Genomic DNA, 23,927 nt, shown 5'->3' with positions numbered 1-23,927 from the left:
CTCTCTCTCTATGTCTCTCTCTCTCTCTCTCTCTCCTCACTCAGAATTCAGAAAGATTGCTATATGCTGAGCGTACTCTTGGAATTACAGATATATTAGTAAATTATTAATTACCAATAGTCAATCATATAATACTTAAGTATGTGTTTATGTTACTTCATTTAATCTTCTGAACAAAAGACAAATTACATCAACACTCCCACTTTATGCAACGAAAAAGAGCAGAGAGAGGTAAAGGTAATTGATTATAAATATATTCTAGGTATTTTCCTCACATAAGAACATAAAAAATGCTCCACAATTTGGAAGAAATAGGATGATACGTCATTTGTTAGCTTGCTAATGAACATCCTGATAAATTTATCTTTGCAAACAGAACTGTTACACAAACAAAATTCGGTGCCTCTGTCCTTTTCCTATGAAAGTGTTCTGCTAGCTACTTTTAGCCTGAAGATGCAGGAAATGGCACACGTCACACCCCAAAGCACTTTCAATAAGACCGGTATATGATCTACCTGAATTTGTGTACATCGTTACACAGTTTTCGTCATCATTTGCAAAGTTGGGTTCTCCTGTAGCCCAAGCCACAAAATCTACTTTGCTCCCGTCCATCCAACTGCAAAAGAGAATTGAAGCATTTTTCAACAACCCAGCTAAAATGACTGGCTACAACATAGAGGTGGGAAAAGACCAATACATCAAGATGAAGGCGGCATGGGATGTACACCAAATAGGAGGAACCTGAAGAAACTAATAGGAACTCTCAAATGTCTGGTACTAGGGATCCTTTGTGTTCCTCTGTAGTCTCCCTGATATCGTCAGGTCAAGTTCACAAACAACCACAGTTAGATTATTGTAAAATAATAATTCCCCTCATTTGAGGAATTGCTAGTCCATTACTAAAGAATCTACTTAAGAAGATGCTCAGAACAAACTCCCAATATCCCTGAAGAGGGAAACATGTATAGCCTAATTAGTCTGGAATCCAGAAGCAAAATTCCTTCCATAGTACTCTTCAATCGTGATTTCTATCAATTTAACTCTGTACAAGTTCCACACAACTTTTCAAAGAGACAGCAAATACATTATTTCTCATTAGCTCTGTTATGAGTTTTTTGTTTACTCCATGTTTTTATAAAGTGGATAAGCCAATTATTCGTCATAAATTATAGAAAATCAAGGACTCTGCGAGCTGGAAATAAAAGAAATCATAAAAATCAGGCCTCTTGTTCTGGAGATGATGAAATGGGTGTTTGCCCATAAGGATAGACAATGTCTCTATTCCCTAGAAGTAACAAACTTGACTTTAGGTCTCAGTTACTCAAAGGTAGTAATCAAAGTCCCACAGAATATATTTCACTAAGATAACTGAATGTGGAACAGATAGACATATCTGCTCTTGAAATTCAGGAGAACATTGAAAAAAAACCCAAGATAGAAGAATTCCCTTTCTCAAGCACAGCCATTCCTGCCCCTGTGTCTAAGGAAGGAGCAAGTCTGCTCTCCTGGGGAATGTTTCACCATGAACTTGAATACATTGCTGCTACAAGATGGGACATAGAAAAAGGGACATTTGACCCTGTGTACCAACATTGGTCCAAACAGGGTTGAAAATATATTCAGCATTCCTCTCTCTTTAACACATCTTCTTAATCAATGATTTGCTGATGGCTGAACACCCTAAGATAAAGACTAGTGGCATTTTGTGAGATCAAATCCTTTTGAGCTTTTAAATAATTAGCAATGTTGAAATCTTAATAGAGTCATCTTAAATAGTTTTATTTTCACATTTTTAAATATTTTTTTTCAGATTGTCACGGAACTTTTAATGCATTGGTAAACAAAGGTCTCAAAACAACTCCTATGTGTTTATCAGATCTCTTTTCTAAGCCATGATGTTAGCTTGATTTACTTACATGAACTTCTTATCCAAGCTGATTAACATGCCAATAAAATATGGTGACTGTCCACCATTCTTGTTTATCTAGAATGTAAAAATTTATAGATATAATTTACAGTCATCTACTAAGCAAATTGGGCAAAACATATGTATTAGTAAAGGGGCCTATTTATTTTTTCCAAAGAGGAATTCATGCACAGGTACTATAGAATTATATTCATAAGGATGAAAAATACGTTCACAATGTAATAACCTGTGTTTATAAAGTGAATACATTAGGTAATTTACTATAATAACAAATATCTATAACAGTTGGGTGCTGAAGAATAAAATGGGCAATGGGTTGTGTACACCATTCATAAGGACTTAATACATAGCATGTATTACAAATAAGAATTTATGTAACATTAGGATGTATTCTGAGAGTTCCAAAGAAAGGAATATCCACAAAGAGGATAATGTTAAACAATATCTTCATATCTTTGTAGTCAAATGAACTTTTCCATTAAATATTGACAAGTCCATTTTCTGCTATTCTGTTCATTCCTTCTCTGGCAAATGATGAGGAGGCCACATGCAGATTCTTTTTAATTTTTAGCCAGAAAAGTACTCAGAAAACACTAAAAAATTAATTACTTTCAGGAATAGCTGACAACTTGGGGACTACTGAGATTTTTATATGAATAATAAAACTACTATCTGTTCACAAATAATTTGATCCAACAAAGACTTCAGAGTCTTAATAAGCATATTGTACGTCATGCAAGTGGTCTAGGATTGAGACATAACAATTAGTTAAGACATGAGTCTTGAAAATTTAATTCATAAACTGAAAGGGAGCATCATAGTGTTTAGACTTGAAGTATTTCTGGATTCTGTGATTCTACAGTGGATGTTCTAACAACAAAGTGCATCCTTCTGTGTGACTGTATCAGGGCCTCATGAACTTGAATCATTTACCCTCAGCCTAATCATTTAGTACATAATTGGAAATTTTGTTCTATGGTACTGAATGCAGAAATCATCTTTCTTTATAGCATGCCACTCTACCCTTAACCATATCCTTACATATTTCCATAGAAACTTCTTTTCACTTTCACTTTTAATTGTAGCAAGATCACCAAAATTCTTCTTGCAAAATGCTCGTGCATTGTCCATGGTTTCCTTCTCTTTGCTAAAATAGTACTGGTAGTCTTTGTAAATAACCCACCCATCTGCAGTAACTGGTGGATCTGAAAAAAAGAATAAAGTCAAAGGAAAAGATAAATTACGTAGGTTTCTTTACGTAGATAAATTAAGGAATGGGGTAAGCAGGGATAAGCACTATGCCAAAGATATGAATGAACACCTCTACGACACCAGAAAATGCAAACTGTCAGTTGGGGACAGACTGGATTGTTTCGAGCTAAATATCTACCTTCTTCTAATAGTTCAATGAAGACTGGCCTCTCTTCTCCTAACTAAGATCTATGAGTTACTAGTGGGTGAAAGAAGTCCAGGCATTACTTTCTCTGGCAAGACAGCAGATCCAGGAAGATTTATACGTGGGCCTGTGATATCTAAGGGCAAAGACTTGGGGACTATGAAAACTCAGATTTCATCTACACCCCCAAGACTTCTTACAGATGGATCTGCATTGTTCATGGAAGAATTAGAGAACCAGGCAGTCAATTCATGAAGAAGGTGTCTAAAGCCTCTTTCGAATCATGGAATTTTTTTTCCTATGCTGCAAAAGGCTGTAAAGGCATCTATGGCCTAATACTAGGAGCTTGTATATGTTGGACTACAATGGAAAGGACTTCATAAATGTGATTAAATTATGGATCTTGATAAGGAGAGATTATCTTGGATTATCTGGGTGAGTTTTAAATCTAATGCAAGTGCTCTCAGAGAAGAATGCATAGACAAAGGTTCAATGCACAAGGATGCAATATGACACTGAACCATATGGTACAAAGTTGGGTTGAGGATGGAGCCAGAGGGCATTTAGGAAAGAACTCAAGGAAACCAAGTGAAGACCAGTGGCCAGAACCTCTTCAGGGAGGGAGCGGTGGTTCTCTGGATAAAAGCTTGTGTTTTGACTCAGTATAACCAATTTCAGATTTATGACTTCTAGAACTCTCAGAAATTAACTGTCTGCTGCTTTGAGCCACCAAGTTACAATTGGTCACGTGCTAAAGAAAACTCTGAACCCTTGGATTTGACTCATGAAACCACAAGAAAACATGCTAACAGGGCAACCGGTGTGTGTTGTCTGCTCTCTGGAGACAAAACTCCAACCTTTCATGAGATCCTCAAAGATACTAAGAACTCGCTTCCCACCATCTCCCTTTTCATGGAGGAAGGAAAGGAGTCAGAAAAGGCTATAATAAAGAAATCAGAAAACCCAGGGACACCTACTGTCTTGCGGAGCAGGCGTGGGCTCAGGCAGTAGTGTTTTCCCTGTAAAATAAAAATATAATCATCAGGCATCCACTAGTGCCACTTACTCCTTGTATTTTCCTATGTCAATAAAACCTTGACAAACTCCACACTTGCCCCATCCTCCCTCCAATGCACATCCCATCATGGTGGAAGATCGAAAAAAGAAAGATGGATGGATTAAGGTTGATACAAATGGATAAACCTCAGGAGAGGGAGACAATATCTAGGCTCCAATCGTGCCATATAAAAGAAAGAAAGAAACATTAATTTTAGAATCATGATTTCCAGCTTCATATCCCAAAACTATTTGATCTTCATTCCCCCTCCCCTAGTTATAAAAATGAACTAACCATGTTTATAAATAGACAGGGTAAAAATTTAAATTTTTGGTATGCAGTCAGTGTTCAGTTCGCAACAGTTTTCCAGGTAGACATTTTAGTAGTAACTATGAAATAATGTATATGTTCATTATCTGAAACCATTTCATGTGAGTTGTATATGGATAAGATACAAGTATTGTCCTTTCAATGAATCATATCTTTACTAAACTTTTACTTATATCTTGCTAGGATTTTTTTTTAATATTTTTCTTTCAAAATAGTTAATATCTGGATTTTGTTAGAATCTGACAGGAGGGCCCAAGTAGCCTTCCGAGTAACATATTTTCTATCTGCCAGAGTAAAACAAAGCTACTAACAACATAAAGAGGCCACAGTGAGTCACTGGCAGGCAGCAGGAGACTTTTTAAATTTAAACTCAAAAGGATACTAATCCAGAATGTGGAAACATGTGCATCCAGCCAGAAGAGGGCAGTACCGGGTCTCTTAACTGCAGAATGGGGGCAGCAGCCATGATTCCCCAACAGCAGAGGGCAATGTGGTTCCATCCTCTTATTGCTATGGCGTCAATATGTTTTAATTCAAGGGTGAGCTTGTTTCCTCCGTGTCATAACCCAGCTCCTCTGACCTCAATGCCTAACCTGTCTTTGCTCTAATTTCCAAGATATCATAAATAATATAAAGTGAGTCCCACAACACCAGGGCCTTCCCTACACTGCTGGTTCTGTGTGTGTTATGGATATTAAAATATCAAGCTTGAAGGGAGCTTGTACCTGTTTCAGGGATAAAATAGAAGGACAGAGGGTGAAAGTTCCAGAAAGCAAAACTGCATTGGCTTTCTACAGCACTAAAGGGCAGGTCTCCCATTAGCCCCTGCAGCTGCAGAGGATGGCCAGAGTCCCCGCTGCTGATGGGAATGTTTTTAAGGACGTGACTCTAATCCAGAATTCTTGGTGGCCTTTTGATCTTCTGTTCCTTTGGAACACTTATCTGTTTCCAACGCCTCCATTCTTATCCTGTGAAATAAGAGCCACACAGTTCCCTGATGCTGGCATTTTTGTTTGTTTGTGCCAATGGAGGAAACAAATTGGGGTATCAGAAGGCTAGCACTGTAGTGTATGAAAAGGAGGGGACAGATTTGTACCTTTTTGTATCTGACAAATCCAGTTGTTGAGGTGTTCACAGTTAATATCATTCCAGGACATGCCGGGGTCACCTTTCAGCTCACCACAATATTCAACATTTTGGTAATTATTTGGCTCACCGTAAGCCCAATTTTCATAGGAAACCTACGGTGGAAACATCACACTTGATCTGAACCACAACACCAGGTTGCTATGCTGTGCTAGAAACATTAGGCTGCAGATATTAACCACGTATACCACACCAGTGCAAATTTAAATTGGGAAAGGAAAAAGAGGGGCTGTTTGGATTCTTCATTCATTTGCTTTTTACTTTTAGCTATGGGAGCACATTTTGTGGACATGGGTGAGAAAGAAACAGCTTTTATTACATGGAAACTTTTAAGCAGACTAGAGTAGGGAATTGGTTTTTATAACATTTCCTTTATTCCCATTAAATAGAATGAATCCAGGGCCACAAGCAATGGGATTTATATGTAGGAAAAAGTTAGCAAGAAACTTCCATATCTCAGTCGGTAGTTGCAATTTCCTAAATTTACAGCCTGTTCTTAAGGGATGATATTTCAGTAAGCTGTTGGAAGCTTTTCCTCTATTACACAGGCTACAAAAAAATAATTAGAGAAGAAAAAGACTTATAAAATGTGACTAGCTGAACGACCAGCCTTTGCCAAAATGAACAATGGAAACAACTTGGGAATGTGGGTAGTTTTCAGTGATCAGAGTCTGAAGGGGTCTGGCTTAAGAATTATGATCATTATGATCAGTTTTCCATAAACATGAAATCCAAACACCAATGCAGCCACCAAAGAAACCATGTCACTTAAGCAAGTACCTTGGAAGATGCCTGTGGGTTCCAAGAGAAAATAGTGTTAATATCATAAAACATCCTTTCCCAGGATGACCAGGATGGCTAAATGTTGCTAGCAAAAGCCAGAGCTTCCCATTTCTCAAATTTGGAGAAGTTCATCTGACTCTAATAGCTACCAAAGTTGTGTCCAGTTTCACTGAACTAAAGGCAGCTGCAAAAGAGTTTTGAAGATATTTAATCATCTACATGCTGGCTTTGTGCAGAACTGAGTCATTTGGTATAAAGTGGGAGGCATGGTTTTTCATTCCTTAGGTTATTCTCATCCACAACTATGCTTAAAGTATGTGGAGGCCAGGGCTGGACAGTGAGTCTATACTACACTTGTATTTATCTTACATAAAAAAGTCTCCAACTGTCTTAATGACATATCTTGATAAAACACCAATAAGCCCAAATGATAATGCCAAAATAAATACACTGCAGGGTAAAAAAAAATGATATATTTAAAACTACTTACAGGAGAACCATCACTCCAGGTGAACCCCTCTGAAGGACTTCCATAGGTCAGTCCCAACCAAAACAGCTCATGGTAGCTTCCACTGCTCCTGCAACATACAAAGAAAGAAGATATCTCATCCTGGAAGGTTTTCAGTCTTTCAAAGGACCATCAAGAGTTGATAGATCCCTTTGAAACACACATTAGATAATACACAAGCAAAGAAAATAACAATTAAATGTGTCCTACAAAAATTGCCTCTGATGGTTACTATTGATTTACACTTGATAGACTGTAGAATCATTTAGCAAACAAGTCTCTGGACACATCTATGAGAAGTTATCTAGATTATGTTAGTCTTGATGCATGCCTGTGAGGAATTATCTCAATTAGATTGAAGTGGGAATACCCACTCTAAAAGTAGGTAGCACCATTCCTTGGACTTGTGTCCAATACTAGCTAACTAAGTACCCCTCTAATTTCCTGTTTCCTTATGCCAATCCAACTTTCATATTGCCAATGTAATGTGACCAGTGGGTCTTCTACTCCTATTACCATGCTCTCCCTGCCATAACAGATATGAGCAACCTCTTGAGCTATAAGCCACAATAAACTCCGTCACCTTTAAGTCATAGAGAAAAGTGACTTTAAAAATGTGAATTTGTGTACCACTTATCAATGATCTGAACCCTGGAGCACTACTGGGGAGGGGGGAGGATCTTATAAGGCATCTAAAGACATTCACTCATTCAAAGGTGTGTTGGGGGTCTTGTACTTATAAAGTGATTGGTTGTAAGATTTATAATTATTAAAGGATTGTTAACTGAAACTTAATCAATATTCTCAGCATTATAGGAGCCATGCGGGTAACACACAGCAGGGCTGGGCAGAAGAGAGACTTACGTAATCAGCCTCCAAATCACTTGCTGTTCATCTTTACTCTTGATGCTTGCCAGCTCCCCACCTATAGCTTTGCAAAAATCTCGAGATTCAAACCACGTTTTCTTTTCATGCTTTCCTTTTGCATACAGCTAAAAACAGGAAGACAGGAAATTATGTTACATTTGGTAGCTGATTGGATCAAAACAAAGAAGTCATCTACTTTCAATAAGATATCATTTATAGACAAAGCAAGCAGTGCCATGTTCCCAAACAATGCAGGTCTCTTGGTTGAAAATCAATTTCTGAGTAACTATTTGGATAACTAAACAAGGGGCGGGAGGTGATTTCATTGAGAAAACCTTACAAAATAAAAACAGTTTAAAGCCTAGGAGAAGTTAGATTAAAATATTGGAAGCTGAAGACATGTGGACTGTGTATACAGATCATTGTGAAAGAGAGAAAGAGTAATTTGGTTAAGTATTAAAAATTGTATTGGGACACACACGCACACAAAACAAAGTTTTGAAACAGAGAAAATAAACATGAATAAGCAAAAGGCTGTTCCCTTTGTCATCCTGTTCAGTTTAAATAATGAATAGCCTGGCAAACTTTCAACCATGTTGGTGGTGTCCTTCAAAAACTGTTGACTCTTTTCCTTAAATCTGCATATCTTAACAACTACTAGAACATACACCACAGCAGACTTTCATCTGACAGAAGTGGGTTAAAGTTAAATTAAGATTAACAGACTGTGTAAGGAAGTACTAGGTCCTATCATCCTGAGAACTGCAAATAGGATCCACAGTTAGTATAGGGCATGCTTAATGACGCAAGAGCTAGCTAACTCTAGGGGGTAAGGGAAAGGGCCCATGGTCAAAATGGCAAGTGGCTCAAGTGTTATAGTGAGAAAGGTTCAAGGAAAAAAGGAATGTTAGGGAAACAAAGAAGTTTGCAACAGAATGCAAGATGGATGCCAAGCTAAACAGGCAAGAGAAGGGACAGGGCCCTGAGTGGCTCACTGATCTGCTGAAGCTCATGAGGAACACAAGTGAGCCACCACACTCCTTCCATACATCTTCTAATGCAGCTAACTAGAACAAATAAACATCTGCTAAGAAGGCCTGCCCATTCCAGGAAGAATAGCCTAGACCACTAAAGTGAACTAAAACCAATGCAACGATGAGGAACAAGAAGCATTGGATTAGTTATTGACCCTGTGCAAGTACGGAGGAAGAGATGGACCAGTGACTGACAGCTAGCAGAAAGTCACAGTCTAACTATCAAAGATGAAGTCTGTAGGGAATAAAGGGAGTCTCCACCTATCACTAAATGGGCGAGGTACACAGGAACAGGACATGACTATTTCATTGGTTGTGCCAACTAGTTGTTCAACCAATGAAATTACCTTAGTCTTTGTCCAGTGTCTACCATAGAATTAACCTGGACAAAGAAGATCAGCAGTCTTTTCTCTTTGGGAAATTCCTTGTACTCTTGGGAGTTACTCTTGCTTTGCCTTTATTATTATTGTCATTATTATTATTTTTATTTTCTTTCAATTTGACATTTTTTCTATAATTCTCTTTCAGAAGCTATGTTCCTGCTTTGCTTAATCTGACTAACAGCTTCATCTTTAACCTTTGTTGGCACTCAGGCAATGAAATTAGGAGTTATTCTCTCAGGTCTATTTTTGGTGACTGTTTTTGGGCCAAGGATACATAGGCCAAGAAAGATACTATTTCTGTTTAAAAGAAAAAAAAAAAAAGAATCTCACCAATACCACTAAACAAGCAAAATCAAAGGTCGCTAGAACCACCAAGTTTTTAAAGTTTTTCTCTATTATTGTTCATGTGTCATAGCGTCATGGCTCTCACCATCATACGCTTGCAGAAGAGGAATTAGCTTCCTGTGGGTTGTAGCTGCCTAGGTGGTTAACACCAATACCTTGACCTGGACTTGGCTTGAGCACCACAAGTAAGTGTGTCTCAACAGCATTTCCCTCAATCCTACCTCAGCTTCCTGTATCCTGATATTGAATTTGTTTCCTAAACTTACCTACACACCAAATGTAATCAATTTCCACATCTTAGAATTTATAAGGATAGTTTTTATATATGTAACACATACTATTCCAAATACTTCCTAAACCACATAATTCATACTGAGGCATATAACTAGATCGGTTGAACATCTGGATTTTGTAGTGACTAGAATTCTAGTTCACAGCATAGCTACAGACAATTCTACTGTGCTTAATCTCTACAGCCTATTTTACCTTCAGGTATTTGTACTGTGATAGGAGTGGCATTTGAATGATGATGCATAATCTCCAGAATCTATTTTATAAATCCTCTCTTGCCTTGCCCCAAATATTCCCTTTCATGAGAATTATGGTTAACTCTTGATAGTCAAAGAAGACTAAACAACTCATGGATCTCCATGTCTACAAATAGGAGTTCTAGCTCAACCTTCTCCAGTTAGAGAACAGACAGAATTTTCTCACAGATTTTTTTTCTTTATTTAGCATTGGGGATGGACCCAGTGTCTCCCACTTGCTATGCAAAGACTCTACCCTGAGCTACATTCCTAGGCTTTGATTGAATTCTTCAAACATCTCACCAAACTGTCTTCTGGAGCATGTCAGGATCCTGTATCTTTGAAAGGAATTGGACAAGAGAGGTCATGAGCATATGAATTTATCATTAAGTACTAGATACATTTCGTGTTAGCATAAATCTAAATTTTTCTGTGAAGTTTATGGCAATATAGAGGGGGGGGGAGAACCAAATCCTTATTACATTGGAGTTGTGATGTTTTGTTTGTTTGATTGGTTCTGGTTTTGTTTGTTCCTATTTGTGTTTGACTCGCTGATTATTTTGGTGGTTGCATAGGAGAAAACAGAGGGTTCAGTCTAAGAATGTGTAAAAATAATGACAGAACAATGAATCCTTATTTAAAGGAATTGAGGAGCAACACTTTCACCGTCCATCATTATAATCATTAGGTGTTAAGCTAGAGAAACACAACATAAACTATGTAATACTGACACAAATAATTGTAGACCAGTTTTTCAATTAAGCTAGCTAAAGCTCAGGCTTGAAGGCAAGGGCAAAAGAAAATGCAAGAGGTTAAAGTAAGAAAGAACAGATGTTTTCTTAAAACAAGCATAACAAGCTCAATACAGGGCTAGAAAGTCACAGAGGAGAAACAAAGATGGAATGATTACAACAAAGCAGATGAGGCAAGAGGTCTGAGAGTCCTATCTGGGCTGTTGTCTGTGTTTGTGGGTCTCCATTAATGAGATCATAGTTTATCTCTATGCAAAGTGTCATCAATAAAATCACATTAAAATTTCTACAGGTGGAACTGAAGCTGGAAGTTGCATCTTCTGTAGTTTGGTTTTAGTTCTTGGATGTTTCAGATTCTTTATCAATTTGGCGATTGATCCTTACTTTGAAACACATGCTGGTTTTACTGGTGGTACCCCAGTCTTCTGGACATTTGGGTTCAGGAGTTGTTGTGGGCTCTGGTGGGCGAGTCACTCCTTCTGCCCAATGTTTGCACACAAATTTTGCCTTTTCTTCACAACTCAAAACATCCCATAAGCCACCTGCCACTCCGGTTTTCATGGCAACACATCCTGCCTTTCGTCCTGCATTAAACATAAAGTAGAACTCAATTCATCGGTTGCTTACTGAATATCTACCATGCTCAAAAAGGGTAATCAAAGCGGTGAAACAGTGTGCTCATCCCCTGCATGTAAGAATGAAATGTAGCATATGGAAGGCAGGTTACTATATTTTGCCTTTTATTTGTGTGGTCTATATTCCCAACATGATCATCATAAATATAGAAAGTTTTGATAACATCTTATATTTTCCACATCTGGCAGTATGGTTCACATTCAGACATTAGATAATAAAATATTTCGGCTAAAATGGCAAAGATAATAGGAAAATGGCTTTTCCTTCCTGTCCTTCTGCAGGACTTCCTACCTTTCCTTTTTAATTCTCTGAGATTTCCTCCTCCCCACCATGATCCACTTCAGTCTCCAGGACCAAAGCACTTGATAAGATTTCCAAACAAGACACATCTGGGTTGGAGGATTTGGGAAAATTACTCAAGTTCTCTTGCTTCCTTGTCTTAAGATGCAAACCACAGGCTCTGCTATGCAGAGCTGTGAGGAAGGTACTGAAGAAAGTCAAACAATGATCACAGAACTGAAAGTCTGTAATTCTGTTTTGTGGTCATTGTAGTAAGAAGTCACATAGAGGTTAGAAAACATCAAGATTCTTGCTGCTAAGAGGAGCTAATAATTTTAACAATAGTTTTCAAAGAATTTTAAATACTTAAAAGTTTATTATCATAGTTCTAAAGAGACATATCCTTTCTAGTTAATTTTCTCTAAAGCTCCCCATCCCCTGAGACGTTTTTCAGATTCCTAGATGCACAGTCTTGCACTGAAACTGACTGCCACTGCAATAGATGACAGCTGAGGCTGCTGTGATCCCCTGACCCACTGGCTACAAGATTCATTCATCTTTCTTGATACTCAGGTCAGGCCCCAAGTGCCTTGTTTGTTCTTGAAGCTGTAGGTTTGGGCACTCAGTCATCTTTCCATACAGGATAGTGGGGACTGAGGGCAAAGCTGTGGTGCCAGAACATGGATGGCTAGAATGGGAGGATCTTGATTTTAAGGCCAGCCTACATAATGAGTGCCATAGGGAGCTCTAACAGCTACATTGTAGGTTCCAGTCTAACCCTGGACTATACAACAAGAGACTTTGTCTCCAAGACTCTCAGTGGTCACAGCTGAGCTATGGTTCTAGTTTAATGAATTTTTATTCTTGAAGATATTCAAGTGCTCATTACTCAGAATCCTGCTGGTGAGTAAGTAACCAAGGCAACATAAAGCTACCCAGGAAGAGCTGTGACTTTCCCCAAAACTGAGACAAACAAAATGAGAATGTGTTCATTTACATGATCTTGAATCTCACCGTTTTAGTGTTTAATGGTTTAATAATCAAATAGCAGGTGTACAAACAGTATAATCTGATTGGTGACATCAGTTCCCCACTCAAAGCTGCTTATGCAAATTTGACTAACAGCTGGAGATTAGGATGTATTGAGCCAAGTAGCAAACCCATGCGCTTAAGTGGTTATTCCTCGAATAGCTTGTGATTCTGGCACACTGATTTGCTTTCTGTAAAGGGTGTTGAAGTGTCTGAGAGATGGCATAGTCAGTAATATTATTTGCCAGTAACATCAGTATATAAAGATAAAGAAGCTGTTGGTGTCTGTTAGAGAGCCTACTTTGGGTTTCCAGTCAACAAAAGCAATTCAAAATACCAGGGCAGCTGGTTGGTCCAAAACCGGATTCCTCAGACTAGCTTACTGCCAAGATTGGTATAAGTCTAGGCTTGGGCATCTCTAGTTCTATAAATCCTGAGTTTCAATTTCTACATCTTTTAAAAGAAGATACTTAAATGCCCCTTGTTATTCTTGGAAAGATAAAATAAAATCCCATGTTTGTAAAGGGTTAATGCAAAAATTGGAATAATGATTCCCCAGGAGCGTTTGCATTGGTCCCACCATTCAATGACATCCATATTCATATTCAGCCCCACTGAAAAGTTTTACATCTACTTTCTATAGGGCCCCGTTTTGTGAAATTAGGCAAATATTTATAACACCCGAGAGCACTTGAAATGTTTCATTGCTTTAAATATACCAGAACCAAATTACTTAACAATTTTCTCTTCCTCTTTGCACCAGAATACTGAAAGCTGGATGGGAAGGCATGGGAGAAGAGAAATGTAAAAATTACTTAAACACAATTGACTTGCATGCTGCATTGGAGAGGTGTCTGCAAGACTGACAGGCTCTGCTGGAAGGAATGAGGGAATGCCCTGAGCACAGACCCCTAGACCTGCCCTGAGCACAGCTCCCGCATACCTGGCATGTCGGCATTCCAGTGTGTAAACTGCACCTGCTCATCCACAGTCCACCGAAACGTCCCTTTGTTTTGAACATCTGAGAGTCCTGTCCAAAAATATTTTTCAGGCCTCAATCCAACCAAACTAGTCAGGAATGCTTGTTCATATCTTTAAAAGAATTAAAGTAACTAAACTTTAGAAACATTTATGCAAATTTCTTAAATTATCAACATGAAAATTATTTCAATTGTATACCCGAGATATTGTTTCATTGATAAATTCAAATATTGCTTTACTCTTCTGTAGCCATTTCCTCTGGATTTTAACATTCTCTCTTAAAGACAGAACATATGTCATAGATCCAGGAAGCTAAAGAACTTAGAAAGCTCGGGAGGTTTATGAAAGTTACAAGACTCACAGGGCCTCTTCCTGGGATTATAGAAGCAATAAATAATTGCTAGGGAGACAAGACTCTTCTACAGAGCTACGTGTAAATTGCTCAGGGAGTGTCAGGGATGCAGCTTTCATGAATCATCACCCATGCTGAAGTGGGCTTTCCAGTGAGGGTGCTGCCAATAAATCACTCATATCCATATATGTAACCTTTACTCACACTTCTTCTGTAAGTTACCCTGTAAACTCCCTGATTCCCCAAGCTGGACCTGGGGGGAATCATTTCCTTTATGATCTGGCATGAATAAACATTTCATAACTTCCCACAAAGAGTCACGCAGGAGTCATAGCTTTATATCGTTTACATTATAATAGTCTTCACTAAGGAAAAGTAAGTTTATGAAGTTAAACTACCATCTAGCTGAGTGGATCGATCCATTCAGACATTCTTCTCTCATCCTCATATTGGCCTCTCTAGCCTTCACAAAATTTAAGAGAACTTTGAAAATACAAAGAAGAAAACTACAGCAGTTGGAAAAATTATTTGAAATGACCAGACCATTTTTTACACAGGTCAAATGCCCTGCTCAATTCTTGATTACAGATGATAGGGTTATCAAGGAGAATCACAAATTGGGACCATCTTTTTTCTTTCCCTTTCTGATGATAAGCAAAGCAATAAAGATCTGTCTAAAAAAAAAAAAAAAACACTTGAAATAAAGAAGGCAACTTGGGCAGAAATGTCTCAGAAAAATAGGCACTGCATTTTCAGGAACATCAAGAGCTAGGGAGAACAAAGAGGACTGTGGGCCCTGATAAAAAATGGCAGATGTTATATTTAACCATAGTCCGAATAATTCCAGATGCCTAAAAAGAGCAACCAAAACACTATAAGTACAATTTACTTTCTAAAACATGAAAAGGAAATTTAATGACAGTTAAATACAAAGAGCTAAATACAAATAGCTCAGAGAACACGAGAACACATGAAGAATAATTCTCTTCTTGTATACGATTCTTTAACCAATCAATCACAAATGTATATCCATGGTATTTAGACAATCCATCTTCTCTGTCTTGAGAGAATACATATCTGTGTTCTAGTAGTTAGATGTTTATATTAGCATGTCATTGCTGGGAGAGGAAGATGCAGTTTGAAACACAATCCTCTGATATCTATTTTTATCACCAGATTTTTAGTATCAGCAGGACTCTGTGGATTTTGAGTCTGCCCTGAAGCAATAAAATGTCAGTGACTTTTAATTTTTTTTAAGTTTTTTGAATGTATAAGCCAAGCTTTGAAAAGAGTAAGAAAGAAAATAAAACAAAGACGTAAGTAAATCTCAAAGGTGAATGAAACCTCAGAGCTTAAAGTTACATTTTAAAACCCTCTACTTTCTGTTTGATTTTCTTAGCCTATCATTCAATTAGCCAAGCCAACAAAGCTTAGTTGATTACTTAATTAGTTAACTAAGATAAAAGAATAGAAAGAATGAGTAGAATATTTGCAGATATTACAGTCTACATTTGGGAAGTTGGGATCATAATTTTGGGCCTCTGACCTGCCTTCTTTAGTAATAAGTGATAAGACCCGTCCTATCAAGCCCAGGGATCTATGTGCCACACCCTGGAGGGAGAAAGGCTGTAAGCCCTGAGAGGCACAGAAGAATCTTGGCACCTGCTGTGTTTCCTTGCTTAGTCTATTAGCCAGTATTCTCAAGCAATAGAGTCTCTCAAGCAGCTCAGAAAGTGTTCCACATGGCTGAGCTGGTGGGATTTCTGGATGGTGCAGGACAGTAGAAAAGATGGAATTTCCACGTTCCTTGTCTTCCACTTCACCCTGTTTGTCTCTTCACTTGCATCCTTATATAATGCTCACTCTCTCTGTCTCTCTGTCTCTGTCTGTCTCTCTCTCTCTGTCTCTCTCTCTCTCTCTCTCTGTCTCTCTCTCTCTCTCTCTCTCTCTCTCTCTGTCTCTCTCTCTGCATCTGTGTGTGTGTGTGTGTATGTTTGTTTCACATATGAAAACCAGAGATCAATGTTGGGTATCTTCCTTAATCTCTCTCCACCTTGCATTTTGAGTCTGAGTCTCTCACTGAACCTGGAGCTCACCAGTTCATCTAGACTGTCTGGCCAGTAGCCTTAGGGATCCTCCTCTATCTGCCTTCATAGAGCTAGGATGCCAGACATATACTATAATGCCTGGCATTTTACCTGGGGGCTAGGGATCCAATCTCAGGTCCTCAGGCTTCTGTGACAAGCACTATATTCACTGAGCCCTCTCACCTGACCCTCTCCTTAAGACATCCCCTAAGTGAATCAGGAAATGTAAGTGCTTCCCAGAGTTCTCTGAGTTGTTCAAGCAAATGAATGGAGCCTAGCATAGGGTTGTAGGAATGTATTTCTATAGCTGGCCCTTCAGAAATGCAGGCAACATACACAGCTTAGGGCTTGCAACTGGACCTGACATGAGTCAAGTACAACCTCCAGAGGAGCAAACTCTGCCTGTGGGATCTGACACTGCTGCCAAACAGATAACATAAGAACTGAATTAAGTTCAGGGATCCTAGGGTGGAGTCACTGAAATATTGCTTGCTGGGTGCTCGGGGCAGCCTTGACACCTTAGAGATTAGAGAACTGATTTGAGCTGTGAGTGTGCATTAGGAAAACATATATGTGAGCTGGTCCCTCCTTGGAGTGATTCTCCTTTGCTCCTCTTTTTCACAGAGCGAGTGCTAAAGAGAACAAAATGGGGTGTTACCTGGACAAAACTTTTTTTTTGCTTTAAAATTTGACAGCTAACAAACTAGAAAACACTAGATCTGTAATATGCACTCAATATATTAGCCATAAACATCTGAATAGGGATGCCAGTCATGGTGTCTCACACCTTTAATCCAAGATCTGTTCAAGATGAGTTCAAGGCCAGTCTGATCTACACAGCAAGTTCAGGCAAGCCAGGCTGCATAATAAGACCCTGCCTTAAAATTAACACTTTTAGTAAATAGATGCCTAAAAGTAACAAAGTACTTGTATAGTGTTTTCAATTAAGTCAATAAATAAGAGTATTTTAAACATTTCTACCTTTATAAAGCATGACTCAAAAACATATGTAATCTACTTCAGCATGTATAGCATGCTAACTCTAAGTTTTTTTTTTAACACTTTCACTACTTGGCTTATTGTAGAATAAGTTTAATATAGTTCCATACCTGTCTTCAACTGTTGTTAAATAAGCCTTTTCGTTTGTGCATGTTTGGTTTGCATCAGCGAAGGTTGATAGAGTGGATCCAATCAAGTAGCAGTAAAACCCATGCCGTTTCCAGCCCTATAAACGCCATTAAGTAACAAGCAAGAAGAGGGTTATGATGTGATGCACATTTATTAGGAAATACTGTTAAATGATTCCTCCATGTAACACAAGTAGCTGAACTGGAGAGTCTAAAGAAAACGGCACAGAATGCTATTAAATGCAACGGGAATTGCTTATGCATTTGAATGAAGAAATTCGAATGACATTGTCCCTCACATGACAGATACTGAGAGTAAAGGAAGGCAAGGCTGTCCTCTGGCATCCTGAGGCTTCCTGCAAGGCACACTACTTGTGAAATGACTTCTGAGGAAACCGAATAACACAGCTCAGGTCAGGATGGATTTCATATGAGGTCATCCCAGAAAATAACTTGAGGACCTGTAAGCACAGATGTCTACTGATGTCAGAGGGAGGTGGTAAACATGAATGATGTCTCTTGGCCATTGGACTTCATGACATTCTTTTCCCATATTTCAAATACACAAAATACTATATAATACTATATAAAATCATCCAAATTCAAACTTCAGGGGAGAGCTGGAGAGGAATTGAGGAACTCTCCCAGTACAAAACAATCAAATTAAAAGCTAAACTTGTGATTGGCTAGGAGGATATCAAATGCACATTGGGGTCTGGGAGTAGGGTCCAGCTGTCAACACAGAGAAGAGAGCAATAGAAAATTCTAGCCAGGCAACTCCAACTTAACAAGCCTGTTATCTGCTTGGTGTGTTAGATTCCAGAAAAGAGTCTTACATTTCAAAATAAATAAGAGACCTTGCCTCTGTACATAAATTGAAAGGCAATCAAGCAAGACATCCAGCACTAATTTAAGACCTATACATGAACATACACACATAGAGACTGACACACATGTGAACAGGCATACACACATGCATATGCACCACATATACATACAAAACAAAGAGGAAAAACATAGACACTAGGAGACTGAAAATCTACACAAAACAAGTTTCAGAAACACAGTGAATAGACTAAAGGACTAACATATTGTTCAAAAATTGAAAGGCAAATACAAGACCTCAAAATCAAGAATTCCATACTATAACAAAATGAGCCATAAAAATTATAATATGAATAAAATGCATTTGGAATTGCATCATAATAAAAATAAGGTTTTAAAAAATGGCTAACCAGTAGTCTCAGATTACCTTTCTTTCCTGTTAACACTTAAAACATATGCATCCCTTAGCTCTCCTGCAGGAAAATCCTAATACTGCATTGTAAGTCAGGCTCGAAAGTGACTCAGAACCACTTTGAGTTAACATCTTTGTTTAGTGTTTTTCACCCTCATAGCATAGAATAGAAAGTGGAATCCCTGAGGCTAGTGAGACAGCTCAACTTGAGACAGTATATGCCCTGCAGGCACAAGGGTCTGAGTTTAATCCCCTAGAAGAAAAGACAAGTTTCCTACTAAAGTGGCCACTCTCTGTAACCAGGCAGGACTTCCAGTGGAGGAAGGGAGACAACAATTCACCCACAAAACTGTTGACCCAAAATTTGTCTTGCCTACAAGGTGTGTAGGGATAAAGATGGGGCAAAGATTGAGGAAATGTCCACCTGATGATTGGCCCAACATAAGGCCCATCCCATAGAAGAGGGCCAACTCCCGACACTTGATAACTCTGCTATGCTTGCAGACAGGAATATAGAATAACTGTCTTTTGAGAGGCTTCATCCAGCAGCGAATGGAAACAGATGCAGAGACTCCTAGCCAAACATTAGGTGGAGATTGGGAGTCCTGTGGAAGAGTAGGGGGTAAGATTGAGGGTCAAGAACACCCCAAGAAGACCTATAGAGTGAACTAACCTGGGCCCATGGGGGCTTGCAGAAACTAAACCACTGACCAAAAAGCATGCATCTGCTGAACCTAGGGTTCCTACACATTTGTAGCAGATGTGAAGTTTGGTGTTCATGCGGGTCCCTTAACAACTCTCAGGGGCTGTCTCTCACTCTGTTGCCTGCCTTTGGATCACTTTTCCCTACCTGGACTGGCCTCAGTGGGAGAGGATGACTTAGTCCTGCTGGGACTTGATGTGCCAGGCCAGGTTGGCTCCCCACAATGAGGGCTTCTTGTTCTCTGAGGAGAAGGGAATGAGATAATGAGGGGAGGGATTTGTGAAGGTGGAACTGGAAGGAGAAAAGGGAAGGGGCTACAATTATGATGTAAAATGAATAAATAAATCAATGAGTTGATTAAAAAAAAAGACAGATCTCTAATTTCAGCACTGCAGAGGTGGGAACAGATAGATCCTGGGGGTTGTTGGTCATTTGCTCTGGCCTGTTTGCTACAAGCCAATGAGAACTCTTGTCTCATAAAAACAATGTGGGGTCAACATCAGTAAACTTCCCCCAGTAGCAGATAGGAACAGATGCAGAGACCCACAGCCAGTCATTACTTGGAGAGAGAGTCTAAAGGGAAGTTCTTCATCAAATCCCTTCCCTCAGAGCTCAGGGAACCCTGTGGAAGAGGAGGCAGAAAGAGTGTAAGAGTCGGAGCAGATGGGGGACACCAAGAGAACAAGGCCCTCTGAATCAGCTAAGGAAAGCTCAAAGAGACTCACACAGAGTGAAGCAGCAAGCACAGGGCTCACGCAAGTTTGCACCAGGTCTTCTGAATATATATTATAGCTTTTAGCTTAGGATGTTTATGGAGCCCCTGACCGTGAGAAAGAGTGGGTCTCTGATTTTTGTGCCTCCTCTTGGAATGTTTGTCCCCCTGTTGGGTTGCCGTGTCCTACTTTAATAGGATGATTTTTTGCCTTATATTATATTTTTTCTTGTGTTTGGTTATTATCCCTTGAGCTGTTTTTTAATAAGGAGAGACAGAAAGGGACGGCTCCACAGGGGAGGGGAGGTGGGGAGGAACTGGGAGAAGGAAAGGGGAAATATTGTATGAGACAAGAATCTATGTTCAATAAAAGGAAAAGTAGCAAAATAAATCAAGCAAACAACTAACAATAAGACAATGTGGGAAACCTCCTCATTAAGGATAACATAGGTTGCTGAATAGCCTCGACTTCCACATACATATAAACACACACACACACACATAGTACTTGCAGAATGACACCCAAAGTTGATCTCTGGCCTCCTCACAAACACATGCACAAACACCAGCACATACACATATATCTACACAAACACTCACATAAACCAAAAGAAAAGAAGTCTTTATTACCTCCCTTGATAATTTTCTGGATACAAAATTAGAAGGAATTTGGACCACTGTTAAGACCCTTCATGCATCTGTCAGATGCTATGATTTTTCTATTATCTAATGCTTTTCTTCACAGTATATTTGCCCCATAGAAACTTATGAGTCATATATTCCTGTCTTTCAATATTTGTTATCAGATGATGTGACCACGGCATAGCACCAGAAATGTTACCAAAAGACCATTAGTTTTCACTTTGCCCTTAATTCAGAAGAAGTAAGAAGTAAAAAAGAGGAAGATGAGCTACTCATCAGACAGGAAAACAATAACCATTAGCCTACAAAATTATGTTTGTAGTTTCTTCATGTTTTTAGAAGTCTTTTACAATATAATTTATTTTAGCCTCCTAGAACTCTGTGTGCTTCTGTGTCTGTGCGTTTCTGTATCTGCCTCTGTCTCTGTGTATCTATCTCTATGTCTGTCCCTCTGTCTGTCTGTGTGTGTGTGTGTCTGTACCTATCTGTCTATATTTATCTACATGCCATTTATCATCTATCTAGCGATCTACCTACCTACCTACCTATTACCTGTCTCTCAGTATGTCTCTCTCTGCTGGTAAGGCACATACATTATGAGTTTGTGTGACTGTATTTAACAGTGTTACTCAGCACAAGTTTAAGACTAGGTGCCCTGCCTCAACTGTAGTGATGTCCTGAAAAGTTTCCCCTACTGGAAGAAAGCTCATTCAAGACACTGTAAGCAGGAAAGCGGCCAATAATGGCTTGCTGTCAGCATGTCAGCATTCAAAATTATTCAAGTGTTTAACTGCCCATAGGATCTCAGACTCCCCGATCCCTGCACAGCAACTTCTCTTGGAGTCTGTCTTCACCTCATCTCCCAGACCATGCCCTTTAAGTGTTTCATTTTATTTTCTATTCCCCTTTCAGTTCTCATGACATTCTGAATGGATCCAAGAAGTGTATGCACCTCCCCATTGACCAGAGACTGCCCCATGCAAACGTCAAGAAGGGTGGAGTTATCAGACACAGTAAAACACTGAATATTTACACACTTGAAACACTGTCCTTTGGTAATAATGAAGTGCTGTCTGATACCAAGCAAAGCCCACTGTATCACATGGCTATCTTCAGTCACTGCGGATGATCTGTACTCACTTTCCGGCAGCCTTTGTCTGCACCCTCCGGTACTACAGCATGGCTTTGTGATACCATCTTACAGATGTAACCTAGTGGGTGCTCACAGGCTCTGTCCGCCCAGTATCCATCCTACAGAGGAAAAAGAAAAATAAGTGATTATCTGTATTCAGACATAGGTTCATTTGTTTCTTTCCAGTGCTGAACCCAGGGCCTCATGCATGCTAGCTAGGGGAAGCTAGCATCGACAGACAAATGGTCAATTCATATCTTACATGTGAGCAGTATATTTGGCTCTAACTGTTCATGTGTAAAGAGATTGTAGGACTAATGCGATTCTTTATCCTGAGTTTTCAAACTCAGGATGTGGAGTTGCTTGGCCTCGTGCTGTCTGTACTCTAATGTTAATTCTGCTTTCTCAAGAGGGGTTGCCCTCCACCCCCTGATAAGCAGACCATCACATACTCAGGGGATGTCACCTGAACCTTCTCGCCACGTTAACTGGCCAATAAAAGGCTAGAACTGGTGAATGGGCAGTGGAGGAGAAAGGTGAAACTGGAAGTTCAAGAGTAGGGGACAGGTAGAAGGAGAGGAGGAAGGTGGGAGGAGAAGAGGGGATGGAAAAAGAGGAGAAGCCACAATGGACCAGAACCGTGAGGCCAGGAGCAACCAGTAGAAGGTACAAAGCTCTGAATTGTTAAACCAAGTCATATACATGCATACATACATATTTGCATACATACATATATAAATGTATACATAAATATGTTCAAAATGTGCTTATACACAGATAAAACATGTGCATATATATATAATATATACACAGTCATATACATATATATAATTTCAGAATTCAGCAGACAGTATTATTAGTTATTACTTAATGCTACCTTTTAGCCAAACTTTTATATCATTTATCTATCTTATGGTCTTCTTGACTTTGCTAGGCCATAGTGAGATACTCCAAAAACTGAATCTGAGTTGTCATACAGCTTAAATCTCTATTAACAACAGAAGCAATCACAACAGATAATAGTTGATGCAGAGAAAGAAGATCACAGCAGCATTGTCAGGCATCATCAGAGAGCCTCACCTTGCCTTTCATAACCACGCAGTCCTCCTGTCTGTTGTTCTCATGGCTTGGCTCTCCAGGAAGCCATTTAGTAAATGTCACTGGGGATCCATCACTCCACTCAAAGTACATCTGAATCTTGATGTCATTTAAACCAATCCACAGCTCATCATTTGGGTCTACACAGGAAGAGAATCACCTAAGTAGTTTATGTACTGTTTTCTAAAAATAATACACAAATACAACAGGAGTACACTTTCCAAAGGTCAGCAGAATGTCTGAAAAGGGTACTGGGCTTGCCAATTCAGCTCTGCTCCTTTGATCTCACAGAACTATCATAAAAGACAATCTATAAGCAGTAGATATATACCAACTACATATTATGATGTCAGTTCTAGGTTATTCAGTATTTTCTATTGTAAATGCGACTATACTTCTAGTATTATAATATTTCTAATATTATATTTTATGGGAGTTGTAAAAATGAAATGAGAAAACCCAATCTTGTGAATCGATGTTATAGTTACAAATAATGTATATTTCTGGAACTGCATACAGTATCATTCATAGATAGATAGATAGATAGATAGATAGATAGATAGATAGATAGATACACATATATAGATAGATATAGATATGGTAGTCAAATACTTAATGAAACAAATTTGTAGTGACTGAAAGATCTCAGGTTTTGTGGCTACGAATAAACATTTTCAAATTTAAAAATTAAATGCTATACAATTCAGTATCTATTTAACTTTCTCAATTGGGAAAAGCATTGTAGCTTTTGATTTCCATCTTTGACCAGTACAAGCCACTGACTTCAAACACTTATAAAGATGGCATTTGGTAGAAAAAGCTAAGTGGCTGGTTTTCTTCCTCCTGAAAGCTGTCAA

The 23,927-nt window shown here is 38.8% G+C and overlaps 1 protein-coding gene across 1 annotated transcript in view; it reads right to left on the bottom strand.

Moving 5' to 3' along the window:
* Mrc1 (mannose receptor C-type 1) overlaps positions 1–23,927 on the bottom strand; it is an 86,119-nt gene that overhangs the window by 22,871 nt on the left and 39,321 nt on the right. The window contains exons 8-19 of the mRNA XM_021155588.2: positions 23,053–23,210; positions 21,981–22,091; positions 17,529–17,644; positions 13,943–14,091; positions 11,440–11,639; positions 8,012–8,139; positions 7,130–7,217; positions 5,807–5,951; positions 4,301–4,342; positions 2,969–3,132; positions 1,917–1,984; positions 516–616 (exon numbers count right to left, since the gene is read on the bottom strand). Coding sequence (XP_021011247.1) covers positions 516–616; positions 1,917–1,984; positions 2,969–3,132; positions 4,301–4,342; positions 5,807–5,951; positions 7,130–7,217; positions 8,012–8,139; positions 11,440–11,639; positions 13,943–14,091; positions 17,529–17,644; positions 21,981–22,091; positions 23,053–23,210 — 1,470 coding nt within the window. The remainder of the gene's footprint in view (positions 1–515; positions 617–1,916; positions 1,985–2,968; positions 3,133–4,300; positions 4,343–5,806; positions 5,952–7,129; positions 7,218–8,011; positions 8,140–11,439; positions 11,640–13,942; positions 14,092–17,528; positions 17,645–21,980; positions 22,092–23,052; positions 23,211–23,927) is intronic.

This window comes from Mus caroli, chromosome 2 (assembly GCF_900094665.2).
Source record: "Mus caroli chromosome 2, CAROLI_EIJ_v1.1, whole genome shotgun sequence".
NCBI lineage: Eukaryota > Metazoa > Chordata > Mammalia > Rodentia > Muridae > Mus > Mus caroli.
This window is presented reverse-complemented; position numbering and strand designations above follow the sequence as displayed.